Here is a 13712-nt window from a genome sequence, read left to right on the forward strand (position 1 = left end):
ATGTGACAGCACGGTTGGACTCAAGTACGTAGACGAGGAATCGATTAGGCTATCTCTTAGAATCTAAAGGTAAAGAGGAAAGAAAGGAAGGAAGCGCCGGAAGGCAGGGCATATATACAGGCGAGCGGTCACGTGAGTATTTCGTAGCGGGCACGTGACTCTATAACCGTAACACTTTTTTAAAAAAAAACTAATATTATAAACTTAGTAAACACGAACGCATTTTAAATAATATTTCGATTTAAAATTAAAAAAATTTAGCGACGTAAATACGTTATTTAATATAATAATAAAAATAAAAATTTATAATATTTTTAACGAATTTTGTCACAGTGCTGGTTTTAGTCCTATCACGTAACAACTCACCGCCTGGCAGAATCCTGTATATAAGCACTCCTAAGAGCTGTCCTCAGCTCTTTACCTTAGTATTTGTCACGGTTATAGAGTCACGTGCCCGCTACGAAATACTCACGTGACCGCTCGCCTGTATATATGCCCTGCCTTCCGGCGCTTCCTTCCTTTCTTTCCTCTTTACCTTTAGATTCTAAGAGATAGCCTAATCGATTCCTCGTCTACGTACTTGAGTCCAACCGTGCTGTCACACTAATACAATGAGTCAAAGTAACAAGCTATGTGTATTACAAAAAGAACTAGTTAAGGAAAGAAGGATTCTCCCCGGAGAAATCCTTTTGTGAGGGCGCCAAGGCCCGAGCGTCTGCTCACGTGACGGCTATGCCCATTTAGGGGCATAGCCACAGAATGGGTTCAACCCATCACAGGTTCTGTGCACGCAGCGCCGCAAGACTGACACGAAATGGAGCACTGCTGAGTCAGAGCTTCTGCTCCTCTTTCCAGACAATCAGCTCGTCCAAAGACGCGATAGATCCGATGAACTCGATGTGGCCATCGGGACGGATCAACACGAAGCCAGGCGCTGTGAAGCCGAAAAGTTGATGGACTCGTCCTTCAGAATCCAAGATCTGATTGCTTTGCAGGGAGGACGTCGTGATTTTGCTTGTCAGTATTGGTCGCTTGATGTCATTGAGCAACGGCGACTCGGCTTTCCTCAGATCCTCTGCACTAGCTCTGTTCTCACCGATGCCTGAGAACAGCAGGAGGCTATGACTGCATGCTCCAAGGAGAGAGTGGACTGTGATCTCGGTATCCCCACGCAGAAGCTTTCCGTCAGGCGCTCTATCTCCACCCTTGAGTGCTCCTTTCCATGTACTTGTTTGTCCAACAATGGGACTTTGGCGATAACGAATGCCAAGTTCTGAGACGAATCTGTACGCAAGTGCTCGACGACCAGGTATGCTCATAGCCCACGGCATTATGAGCGGAAGGATGTAGTTTCGCAAAAAGAGATACACAGGATTGGTTGTCGCCATGAATTCGAAGATTTTGTCAGTGCCTTGCAGGAGGATTTGTCCGATCCTGCGTCGTTCGATGTTGTAGGATTCCAGTAGAGTCTCATCCCTGTCATCTCGAATGACACTTGCAAGCTTCCAACCTAAATTGACGGCATCATGTATTCCAGTGTTCATTCCTTGACCACCAGCAGGAGAATGGATATGAGCTGCATCTCCAGCGAGAAACATGCGACCAGCGCGATAATTATCAGCAATCCGATGATGAAGCTTGAATCTGGTCATCCACGTCGGGTCGAATAGCTCGGTAGGCTCAGGGAGAAGCTTGTTGATCCTTTGTTGAAAGTTTTCAAGTGTTGGCTCGACATCGGTCTCTGATGGGTTCCGTGAGCATACTAGACGCCAGATATTATTCTTCATCGGAAAGACCATCATGAATCCAGAGCCGATGAAAATGTGGAGACATTCCTTGGCTTGCCATTTCATTCGCACGTCTGCGAGAATGAAATCCTGAGGATATGCAGCTCCTTCGAATTTTAAGCCTGCTGATTTGCGTACAACGCTATGCGGTCCATCACAACCAACCACATATTTACAACGAATAATTTCTTTGCTGCCATCTTGGTTTCGTAAAATAGCAGTTACACCATTTTCATCTTGCAAGATTTCCTCTGCCGTCACGGGACGCTCCACTTTCACTCCCTGCTTCAGCAACAATTCGTCGAGAATAGACTCGATGTCTGCCTGGCTGATCATCAGAGGGCCATGGTACATTGTGTCGGGAAATGACACGGTACCGAAGTCGTTTTCAAAAACAAACTTCTGGTTTGCGAAGATGCGCACCATCATATTGAGTACCCCACGGTCGATAAAGTCTTGAGCAATTCCATGTCGATTGAGAAGCTCGAGAGTTCGGGGATGGAGAACTAATGCTCGACTTTTGTCGCTTCGAATTGAAGTTGAGTCGACAATGCGAAACGATATCTTCTGAGCAGCAAGCTCCAGCGAAAGCATAAGTCCAGATGGACCTGCTCCAACGATAAGAACATCGACGTTTGTCATCTTTTAGGTAGCAAAGGGAGACTTCGTTGATAAATGGAATATTGTGGAGAATTAGGTGACCATGAGATATATCATGAGAGTAGACAAGCCAAGCGGGTTGTTATAGTTCCGCTTATCCTTCGCAATTAATCACGAGAACTAACACGGCGCCATGTCTGGCCACTTTGCATGGTGAATCCAGGCCTATCCAATGAAATTTAGCTATTGTATTCAATTCAACTTTGTGGCTGAAATATACCGGGCCACTTACGTTCCTCGACCGTGAATGGTGAAAGGCTGTCTAGGTATGCCCTGTTATATCCAGCCACACACGTGACTGATAGTTATTATCATTTAAAGTTGCTTTCGACAACTCACACCAACTATTGGCGAAGTTGTGGAGGCTAGTCTGCGTTTCCGCTGTATTCCTTCGGAATTACATGTTCCTTGCTGGAATTGTGCTTGGTGAAGGGGAACATAGACGTGAGACTGTCTATTCTCTGTATTGAGAGGTAACGCTGAGTCGATGTCTTTTAGTAATGCTCAATACGTTTGAGGATGCATCAAGTTATTGAAACGTAAGGTCACACTATGCTGGAAAAGGTTGTCAGAACACCTTTGTCTGGTCGAGGTGTCCCTTAGTTGGCAAAATGATATAGGATGAGAAGGACACTGATAAGGCGAGAAGGACATATCCAGATTGAGGAGCCCTGGTAAAGGATCATCGAACGAGCCAGAAGGATGCATAGTTGTAATAGAAGTGCTTTGGATATGATTGAAGGTATTTGACATTTGAATACTTGTGACCGTAGCGGGGCCCGCTCGTACACTGTGCTCATAACGATGTTTTCAAAATTCTATGGCCACCACCCAAGCTTCGAAGACCCTAAAACACTAAGAATAATTAATTATCGCGATGCAATTAGACTGCAATTGCACTTATTTTAATTCTGCACATTTATTATGTTTTTTATTAGTAAAATAATAAGATTAAGAGTCCTTATTATAAGCTGGAGCAGCTATAGCTTACCTCGCGGTGGACAGAAAAACCCGGACTAATTAAGCGATGGTGTGAGCAACACCCTCTTTTTAATTCTTAATTTCAATTTTTAGAAAAATCGCAAAAGTAAAAGAATTAATCTATTAAATACTCGAGATCCGAGTTTATTATACACTATAATTTTATGAACATGTGTGAAGTATTGATAATTAAGTAATGTTGTGGAAGAAAGCATAGTTTTGTTGGGGTGTCTATTTAGTCCGGGTTTTTTTGTCCACCGCGAGCTTACTTAATGCCCTGCGCAGCTGTCAGGCTGTCAGGCATCACAGCCTAAGCGATTCGCTAAGGTGCATTTATTATGATAAGCTTACCACCTAGTGCGACTGTAGTACTCGCTAAATAGACCGATTTATACTGCTGCCTTAGGCTTGTACATTTATTTTACTTTCACTTGCGCATAACAACGATTTCATTATTTTATATTATTAGAAAAATGATATATGAGCTAATATGTATTATATAATGGATCGTAGCTTAAGTGTAGCGCCAAAAATAGTAATTTTGGAGTCTTCTAAGCTTGGGTGGAGGCCACAGAATTTTGAAAAAGTCGTTATGAGCACAGTGTACGTACGGGCCTCGGTAGACGGTCAAAAATGGAGAAAAGTGAGAGCGTGAAGTTGATGAGATGAAAAGGAACTTAACCTATCTTTTAGCGCCGTTGAGAAGCGAGCTTGACCATGACATCTCGACTGAAACGCTTCATACTGAACGTGCATCAGAGACCCCAACACCAAGTATCTCAAGTGAAGCATACTTAGAAGAACCCCTCCGTTGAACATCTGATTTCTATGATGTGGCAAGCCAGCAGAGTTGGACAACACGCAAGTTGCGTTGACTGGGACCCAAGTCTGCGGTTCATCCTCAGGGTTATTACAGACCACAAGTCTCTGATTTCAATTCATTTTCCAATCGTCATTTGAGAAACCCTTCTGTTTTTCGAGGTTGCATTTAGGTATTGTGTACATTCATTTTGATCATCGAGCATTTCACGTGACCCAGACGGCTCTTTGAGTTTTCAAGAAGAGGACTTATCCAGCAGGTAGACCTGCTCTCAACCCTCATCATATGTCTGTCTTGAAAGCTGTGCTGCTTCTGTATTCATCGACGATAGCGCAGATCTTTTCTTGTTGAATTGTGATATGTTTGTACTCATTGTACCCAGAAAGGCCTGCAGTGCCTGCTCTGTATCCTGATCTCTCAAGCTTCGATACTCAACCATCCCCAGACCCCCTTTTTGAGTCTCGCTTACTTCTCTAACCCCACTAAGACTTGGACAGTCGCCCCGCATATCAACCTCTACTTTCGCAAACTTCTCACTCCATACCTTCTCTGTCAAATCCATCACTTCCATATCCGGATACAAAAACGTCGTGAGCACCCTTCCAGTCGCGCTCTGCTTCAGATGCCTCCTCATTTCTCCCAAAACACCACGTCGGAACACCAACATCAGGATCGCAACAGTAGTGGTTGCCAACAGCCCTATCACTACGATCAATGCTGGTATGGCAAATGCGTAGTGATATCGGATCCTCGCCACGGTTGGTATGACTCTGATGTCAACCAGGTTAAGAGTTGCTGCGTTGCCCGGCCCAAGAACACCTTTCGTACCGACGACCGCAGCTGCAGCGTAATCTGTGAAGATCGAATTCGGAATCAAAGCCGCCGTCTCAGGTGAGCTTGAAAGGTTCTGCCATCGAACCCACATTGCCATGTTGTTTTCACCACTATAATCAAAGTCTGCGCTTGATGAGTCGCCCACATCATACGCTCCTCCAACTGCGGTCTGATAGAAGTCACTTGCGGGTAGGTTCTGTGAAGTGACGCGGAGGGGCGCAGAAGTTGAGACACCGTAGCCGGGAAGGTAGAGTGATTCTTGTCGAACTGTGGAAATCTTCGGATTTGTTTCCCAAGCAGATGAGATGAGGCCCCAGATCAAAGAAATTGAGGCCATGGTGTAGGTGTTGTCAGTGTTTTCGACGCCCCATAGCGGCTTGACCTCTTCCGAAGGATATATCTTATCTTTGACACTGTTGACGGCCAAGCTCTTCAACTCGTCAGTCCCGTTATAGGTAAGTGAGACGGTTTTGATTGTCGCTTTCACCGCAGTTGCACACGAGTAAAGTGGTTGAGTCCATCGGCTACCACTGTCAAAGATAAGTGGCGAACCGTTGTCCTTTCTCTGCGGAATGCCTCGCATGAGACCGCAACTGACGAAAATGTTCGTAATATTGGCGAAATCCTGACCACCGGCACCAGCACAGATAAGGGCTATCAACTTGTTAGTCGGGAGGCAAGCATACCAGATGTTCACTCACAAATATCAGTGAAGTTGCTACTAGTAATATCAAAGGGATTCGTAGGAGGTCCTGAATCTGCAGGTGAAGAGGAATTGGTAATTCCCGTTCCACTCAGCATATTCAAGTGATAATAGAAAGAGGTATCCATTGCCAGACTATCGTATGGAGTCATCTCGTCTTCGTAGATAGGAAGTGGAAAAGTCTTGCCAAGCTGTGAATTCAGGTATGAGAATGCGTGTCGTCCAGTTGTCTCGTCATGCGGATTTGTGATGTTGTAGTAGAACATAGTCCAAGCATTTGTCATCCAGCCTGCCTTGTATGCTCTCATCCATAAATCAGGATTCGCTTGCGTATCGGTCAGGTTCGCTTCCGGGTACGTCGTATTGGCATTGACAAAGCCACCATGGTCTGTCAAGACTAGATCGATGATGGAAGTGGTGAAATTCTGGCCTGGTGCCACAGTGTAATCTATTGTGATATTTGTATCCACACAAACTGTCTCAGGTTCGATGAAGAGCAGGTCCTCAGACCAAGCAGCGCCATGTTCGAAGCCGGGTGGGACACTGTGATTCCGCATTCCTATACCTCCATTGATGGTATCGACGATCAGGCCTTCCACTGCTTCGATGTCGTTGTTCAGGACCATGCTTTGCATTTGACGAAATGCCCCGATGAGGTATGTTGAGCCATTATTGTATCTTTCATCGTTCGTAGTAACGTATCTCCTCCATTGAATGTCGAAATAATTCGAAATGGTGCTGTCATCTGCTGTCCCGCTAGAGTATGCTTCGGTGATGAAGTTTGGGATGGACGTATTATACCCGTAAGGAAAGTCATAGCTTCCATTGCCACTGGAATAAATGGTACCAATAGCTATTGTGTCCGAGAAAGGGCAAGGTGAGGGGAAACATGCTCGGTTGAAAGAAAGATTGCTCCTGGGAGGGGTACCATAGTCGAAAGGTGAAGAATCCTTGACATATTGGAATGCAACGTTTGCTGAATCCGCCTCAACTAAAGCTTCGTAAAGACCAAGTGGAGTGATAACGCCAGCTATAGCGACGATAATTGACATCAACGTAATCAGACTTGTGATGATGACAACCTTGGTTCGCACTCCATGGTTACGTGAAGTATCGGCGCTGAGAATCATCGGCCAGTAAGACTTTTGAAGAGCACGTCCGGCTACATTCCTACTTAGCGGTCAGATATCGATTTAGGAGGTTTTACGCAGAAAAGTGCTAACCATGTTGCAGCCGTGTTCTTGTCTTGTAAAGCTCCCGACAAAATAAATGTCAGGATAGTCGGAATCCATAATCGTACTGTGAACATCAAGCTGTCAGAGATACACTCTATGGAGCTAATAGCGCGAGGAAGTATGCTCACCAACAAAGACCGCCGCTGCAATAAATCCAGCGACATATCCTATCGTGATCTCGACCATATTGAAACCTGATGTACTTCAGACTTTTGGATTCGTGAGAAAGTGTAATGGTATTTTGAGAAGCGATGCAGACTTCTTCCTCTGAATGAAAACTCTTGAGGAATGAGATAAGGCGTCACCTACCTGTGCAAATACTCAAAAGCCGCACGGAGAAGATCCACGCAAATGGGGATCAACAACGGCTCAGATCTATCTCATAACGATTCTGATAGCCCAGCCGCTCCCGCTCGCAGAGCTGAAGCCAAGAGCGAGCGGTCATAATCACGCCGTCTCCAGAAATATATCCCAAGCATCTTCTTCCCGAATCAAGCTTAGATCTCAGTTGTCCAGGGCATTCTGATTGGTCGCAGAATCTTGATTTCCGTGTCAAAAAACGGGATCAGAGAAGGATCAACCCCTTGGCACCTGTCGCACGACCAAAGCTTTTAAGAGCCAAGATCTGTGGCGCCCAATCAAATTGGAACGGAAATTAAGCATAAAAGTGACTGGTCCATGCCTCGAAAAGGGGGCCTCGGTTAGCGTTTTTCCGTCATTCGGGGCCAAACATGAAAGAGAAAGTTCTGTAAGAACCCCAGTTGTGGCTTGCAGATGAGCAAACTTGTGGAAAATAAGGATCCTACGACTGTTGATAGAGGATGCTCGTAGGACTAAAAATAAAATTGCTGCCCAGATGCCTATCAATAAAGCGGGGAGAGCCGTGGAAGAATGAATCAAAGAGGGTGGTACTTCCCTAGTCAGATTCTAAATTGAAACCGTCATGAGATACTGAAAAAATCAACGACATAGAGTAGGACAGAATGTACGCAACTAGAATTCTACAAAGCTTTTTTGCTCTCTTGTCGCTGACAAGAGCTACAATTACCACTCCAAACCCTCCAGAACCTACCTCTTCATATCCCAAAGACCTTCGTTCTCGCATCCTACTTGCTCGGTCTGGCTCTGATGATATCGACAATCTCGCTTTCTGCTATGGCGACAATTCCATTTGTGACGTGTCGAACAATCTCCATGACAAATGTTCCGCGTTCGAGAACTTGTCAGACTCGACTCAGTGGTATGAGTGTTTGTGCGGCAACGGTTTTGTGTCAGCAAGGCAAGCGTAAGGGTTCATCAGCTTTATGATGTTTCCTGTCTCCACTCTTCTTCTTCTTCAGCACGAAGATATATTGCTAATCTCTAAACTGATTAAATGCTACTGGTGTGACGATGTCTTCGGGATTTCTGGTGACGCGGGAGACCTCTACTCAAGTGATTGTTCTAGCTATAGCTTCAGTATCGCTCCAATGCCATCTAGCATTCTCGCCCTCGAGTCCTCTTATAATGCAACATACACTGGCACTATGCCAGTCGGCGTTACACTTACCCAAGGTGGAGGAGTTTCAGAAACAGCGACATCCGAGGTTGGAGCTACTACCTCGACTGGCAGCAGAGATGCTAGTTCTTCTGGTGCGAATCTCGACAGTAGTTCTAGGAGGACAACTTCCGCATTATCGACAAGTACATTTACGCTCAATGGCGGTGGAGGTGTAACTACCCCGACAGCTCAAGCAAGTACATCCCAGAACTTGGTAGCCACGCAAACAGGGAGTACAGGAGTTGCCACAGGATTGAGGGGCCGCGTTGATATGGTTTTTGGCTTGGTAATATTTGGGTTCTCAATATTTGTGCTTCATGTCTGAATGGTTGGCTTTCGCGAGAAGGGGTTTGTGCAAGCCCAATCACACCTTTGCCTTTCTCAATCCTTGTTTCATTCCCTTGATCAACTTTTGTATTAGGTTGCTGTGGAAAGCAGAGACACCGAACTGAAAGCTGTGTATATATAAGAAAGCGCCTCTCTACTATTTTTCATCTGCCAATCTTCTCTTGAGCTCGCTCACTTCTTCCAGAACGTGACGTCCTCCTTCCACAATTCCAAGTGGCATTTAGAACTTCGCAAAAGCCAATTCATACAAGAAACCCAATGTCATCTGAGCATGGTCAATCATGTGGTCATAGTCCAAATACTCAGCTAAGTCGTCGACGCCATGGAGGTGGTTATCGGTATACTCGAATGCACCTTCGATGATGAAAGCGCCTGGGTAGCCCGCTTTGATGGCCGACATGTGATCGGAGCCGCAATAAGGCCCGCACCCTGTCTCGACCCATGGCAGCTCGGTATACTATGCTTTACTTAGCTTCCGAATTACTCAAAATTTTCGGAGATCTAGAAAATTTACCTCTTCAATAATGAGCTTCAGATACTCCATCAAAGGCTTATCAACTGTATGGTCGTCAGTTCCTTATCAAGAAAGGAAGATGTCACACGCACCAACATCCATCATAAGCCCAAACTCCTTCTCCTTCTCAATAGTCTTATTCCAAAAGCCCGTCATATCCTGCTGCAACATCCCCTTCACAGTCTTTCCTCCCTTCATATAACTCTCCCACAAATCTTGACTACCAAGCATCCCACCCTCCTCGGCTGCATACCAATGAAACTCCAACGTATTCTCCGCTTTACCTCCCACCAACTTCTTGTCTGACAACAAAACCCTCAGAACCTCCAGAATAGTGACGGTCCCACTCCCATCATCATCAGCGCCTGGAGCTCTGCCATCCATTCGAGCTTCATGATTCACACTATCCTGGTGAGCTCCAACTACGATGGTCGAGGTACTTTGACCCGGAATCCGAACGATGATGCTGTTCTGGCGTGACCAGGGATGTACGAATAGTTCAGCTGTGATGCCGTGTTCGTGCGCTCCTGTTGATGCGATAGTTGTCAGGATCTTGCTGAAGAGCCAGTGGTACGATGCTTCTCCGAACGTGGAGTTATACCAGCGATTATGGAAAGTTGTCAGATGTCCAAGATTGCTTTGAAGATTCGTCTTGTTGAGCTCCTTGAGGAGGGGTGTTATCTTTCCTTTTTGAGATACGGAAACTGGATATGTGTATTTGGGGGTAGGTGTCTCTAATTGGCTGCGGAACTTTCCTAGGTCAGGGAAATTGGTAGTATCCATGAAGAATTGGCCATCCTGAGTGTCTCGTCAATTCAAGCTTTAGCTTGCGTGGTTCAGTGAGGATACACGCACCTTCTTGAGCGCCCATTTCTCAGTATCAGTGACCCATTGCTCATGCCCATCGGCAAACTCAATTAGATATCGAGGCTCATTTGGAAGCACAGAATTGTCGATGACAATCTGACCTACCCCTCGCTTGTCCGCATACCCCGCACTCACGAAGTAAGCTGACCATGCCAAACTTGAGAGAATTGATAGCTTCATGATGAGCGATTGAAATCAATACTTCGATGCCTGAGACTTTTGGGGGATATTTATTTTGTGCTGCGCTACCACTGTTTTTATCTCTAGGCAGTTATCTATACACCGTACATCGTAAGCACGGAACAACAATGTTGGCGTAACCAATCAGGGTAGTATAGCCTTTGGACCTGCATATTATGCGACCTTCCCCATTCGGCTAGATAGGCGAGAGAAAGGAGGAGATGCGATGCCTCGCTAAGTATTTGTCAAATACCTAGGTACTTGCAGAGGCGAGCATATCAACGCAAAGTATTGATTGAAGTTTAGCTACTAATACAACCCAAATAACCACTGAGTAGAAAATCTGTAGACGAATTGCAGCTACTTTGCTCGACGCCGCAAATTCTTTCCTAAACCACATCCTCATTTCCAACCTCTTCATATTCCACAACATCTTTCTTCACATACGGCGGCCTACGAATGTAAGCATCTGATCACAACAGCCATCCACGAAGCAACACACCTACCTCAACCAATTCCTCACACCAACGACAGCCGCCGTCCCCGCAGCATACATGCCCAACAACCGTCCCCAACCCTCTTGTCCCTTAATCCCACTCTGACCCACGCTCAGCGCCACAAGATCATACACCAAACACCCTCCAAAAATCCAATCACTAACACTAGCCAAAGCCGCAAATCCCAATCCGGTCCCGACCTTCACCAACATATTCGGACCCTGATGATCGAAATATGCAACCGAACCATTGTGTAAGAAATCTAGGACTCCAATTCCAGCGAAGGTCTTGGAGACGATGTGCGTGAGGACCGAGGAAGTGGAGCGAGTATTCATAGGTGGGAGACGGAAGAAAATGTAATAGAGCTGTGTAAAGGAATTTATGAGGACGAAGATATTGGCTGTTTTCAGCGCCGAGGCATTCCAGAATATCATCCAAGCTATTTCCCGATTAGCAATTTTCTCACAACCAAACTGCTAGGATATATAACATACTAGCAATGCACAAATTGCCTACAGCATAATACGGCACGAAATCCACCATCTGCTGCGTCTCTTGTCGTTCCTTCTCGCCTTTTGAGGGGTCGAGTTTCCAAAGGCGATACAGCCACGCTAATTGGAACAATTGTTGCGGGAAGAAGAATCCGGCAATGAAGAATGGTTGGGGGGACCAGAAGGAGAGGTTTGCGTCGTGGACGTCTTTCATGTTGGGGGAGCTGAGCATGCCATATTGCTGGGCTGCGAAGTCAATGAGGAAGGAAACTGGAGCTACCCAGCGGGCGGTGGAGTGTGGGATGCCCATATTGATAGATGGAATATGGAATTGACTCGAAAAAGGAAAGAGAGGTGGTTTAAAATAATGGAACTGTTGTATAGAAGTGAAAGGAAGTGATGATTGTACTCATATGTTGTGCATGTTCGCGAGGCTGACGAAGGGAAAGTTGGTGATGTCAACACCTAAGAAATGCACTAGGACTTCTGTCACGCCGTACCCGGTGCTCGGACTTCGATATTGTGCGACAAGTACGTGAAAGAGGCATGTTAAATCTGAAAGATTCGAGGCTGAAGAGAGAAGCGCTCTATGTATGTTGTGGGAACTCTTGGTCGAGTATATACCAGACTGTTTTGGGCAATTGATCACGTGTCAATCACATATTTACTCTTGTGGCCAGTATGATTAATAGACTTGAGACTTTAAGTCCATAGGTTCTTTAATAGCAATATCCATGTTTCCATTTTTGTAGTGCTCATAGGCAGGAAGCCACATCATCGCCTTACACCTATAGAAACCCTCTGCGATGGGGAGACTTGCACCGCGCAACCACACTGGGCTTTCGTAAATCCAAAGCTGCCATCCAAATTCCAAGTCCTGACTGCTCAGTTATAAATCTTCTTCTCAGCTACTGAAACTTATTTCCTCTCCTTGAACTTCCATCTTTCCTAATACTTGTGCCTTCACAAAACCTTTATGCTACCTTTTGTTGAAGCAGCCACTACTCACGGACATTCAAATAAGATTCAAATTGTCTTTCCACTTCTCAACGTCCTCTTGTTCTCTTCCAAGTTCTTTCGTGTCATCATTGCTCGCCAACCAGTTATCCCCTTCAGCCCCTCCATGATCTTCCTTCGTTCGGTGGACAAATAAGTGGAAGGAGAGTGTCGATGGCACACCGTTAAGACAAGGCATTAGGGCTTAGCCGTTGTGAAGTCGATACTAGGAAGAAGAAACCGATCATGACCGCCGAGTTATCAGAGATCGCTAATATATATGCATTGGCAGACTCGAAACAGGGCTGGCTTGTGCGGTAAACTTGCGTCAATAGGTTGGGAGATCGTGCAATTCGCAATGGTGATAACTTGCTTGTGTGTCGTGAAAGGTTAAGTCGTTAGGTAAGCTAGACTAGAGATTTAGAGTAGTACGTGCCAGGGTGTGCGAACGGAAGTAGAAGAATAGACCTAGCTCGTAAGATGTACATAATTGTAGCATCTCAGGTCAATCTGCTGACGGAGAGAACCCGGAAGATGTAATTGACAGTATGGGATACGAAGTGAGAATGGGAGATCGAATGTGGAAAATTGATTGGCTATGATAATTTGTGAAACAAATCCCACTGAGGGCCCCCGAGAACGATCGAAGGTTGGGCAAAGATTATCCAAATGACACGCTGCTTAGATTTGTGTATTATTGAGATGTAATTCTCGATGTCTCCGGGTCCGACGATTTGATCAACGGTACTGTCATGAACAGCACCACCGAATAAAGAAGATCTTTCTTGGGACGATGTCGGGTTTATTTTCCGCTGCAAGAAACAGGGTGGCAATGAAATATCATCTCACAGGACTTAAGATCTTCCCCAAACAAGGAAGCTGGACACGTGTGTTTCATCATCGCTGATTTTCCCTTCCATGCCACAGGACAGGATACAACATACGATTGAGGTTTCCTCACCCCCCCTGAATACAGCCTAGCCAAACGTCAGAGGCGTCTAGGGAGGATCAGCCTCGCGAATCAGCCTTGTTAGGGTAGAAGTGACCTCATCCTCGCCACATCACCTTGGATGTCAGGCTGAAGAATCGTCGCGGAAAGGGATGTGAGTCCTGCTTTGCGCAGAATCTTTGCATTTATCAGGCTGCAATTTGAGCTTTGTCTTCAAAAATATGTCTGGAAGCTCGTCGTACTCAGAAAATTCTAACTTTAGATAAAGCAAATGTTCTTCCAGGCAACAAATCGTGCTATGAATTACAGG

The 13712-nt window shown here is 45.6% G+C and overlaps 6 protein-coding genes across 6 annotated transcripts; 2 read left to right on the top strand and 4 right to left on the bottom strand.

The window, feature by feature from the left end:
* Positions 1–658: 658 nt before the first annotated feature.
* LY89DRAFT_51241 (uncharacterized protein) lies at positions 659–2761 on the bottom strand. Its single transcript, XM_018208076.1, has 2 exons — positions 2680–2761; positions 659–2612 (listed from the first exon to the last, which is right to left on the bottom strand). The coding sequence occupies exon 2, from the start codon at positions 2427–2429 to the stop codon at positions 831–833; it is 1599 nt and encodes a 532-aa protein (XP_018071683.1). The 5' UTR covers positions 2430–2612; positions 2680–2761; the 3' UTR covers positions 659–830.
* LY89DRAFT_51239 (uncharacterized protein) lies at positions 2657–3079 on the top strand. The gene is made up of 3 exons (XM_018208075.1): positions 2657–2713; positions 2769–2891; positions 2946–3079. Exons 1-3 carry the CDS (start codon positions 2695–2697, stop codon positions 2981–2983), a joined length of 180 nt encoding a protein of 59 aa, XP_018071684.1. The 5' UTR covers positions 2657–2694; the 3' UTR covers positions 2984–3079.
* A 1450-nt stretch (positions 3080–4529) lies between these two features.
* LY89DRAFT_733185 (uncharacterized protein) lies at positions 4530–7206 on the bottom strand (the record flags this gene model as incomplete). The annotated part of the gene is made up of 5 exons (XM_018219770.1): positions 4530–4670; positions 4718–5736; positions 5784–6955; positions 7009–7084; positions 7149–7206. The coding sequence occupies 5 exons, from the start codon at positions 7204–7206 to the stop codon at positions 4530–4532; spliced, it is 2466 nt and encodes an 821-aa protein (XP_018071685.1).
* Positions 7207–8489: 1283 nt separating this feature from the next.
* LY89DRAFT_733186 (uncharacterized protein) lies at positions 8490–8885 on the top strand (the record flags this gene model as incomplete). Its single annotated transcript, XM_018219771.1, has 1 exon — positions 8490–8885. One exon carries the CDS (start codon positions 8490–8492, stop codon positions 8883–8885), a length of 396 nt encoding a protein of 131 aa, XP_018071686.1.
* Positions 8886–8905: 20 nt separating this feature from the next.
* On the bottom strand, positions 8906–10534 carry LY89DRAFT_615362 (leucyl aminopeptidase). Its single transcript, XM_018210724.1, has 4 exons — positions 10278–10534; positions 9515–10220; positions 9423–9466; positions 8906–9365 (listed from the first exon to the last, which is right to left on the bottom strand). Exons 1-4 carry the CDS (start codon positions 10467–10469, stop codon positions 9129–9131), a joined length of 1179 nt encoding a protein of 392 aa, XP_018071687.1. The 5' UTR covers positions 10470–10534; the 3' UTR covers positions 8906–9128.
* Positions 10535–10971: 437 nt separating this feature from the next.
* On the bottom strand, positions 10972–11767 carry LY89DRAFT_644752 (uncharacterized protein; the record flags this gene model as incomplete). The annotated part of the gene is made up of 2 exons (XM_018211843.1): positions 10972–11405; positions 11461–11767. 2 exons carry the CDS (start codon positions 11765–11767, stop codon positions 10972–10974), a joined length of 741 nt encoding a protein of 246 aa, XP_018071688.1.
* Between the last annotated feature and the right edge of the window lie 1945 nt (positions 11768–13712).

The sequence above is a fragment of the Mollisia scopiformis genome (assembly GCF_001500285.1).
Source record: "Mollisia scopiformis unplaced genomic scaffold LY89scaffold_11, whole genome shotgun sequence".
NCBI lineage: Eukaryota > Fungi > Ascomycota > Leotiomycetes > Helotiales > Mollisiaceae > Mollisia > Mollisia scopiformis.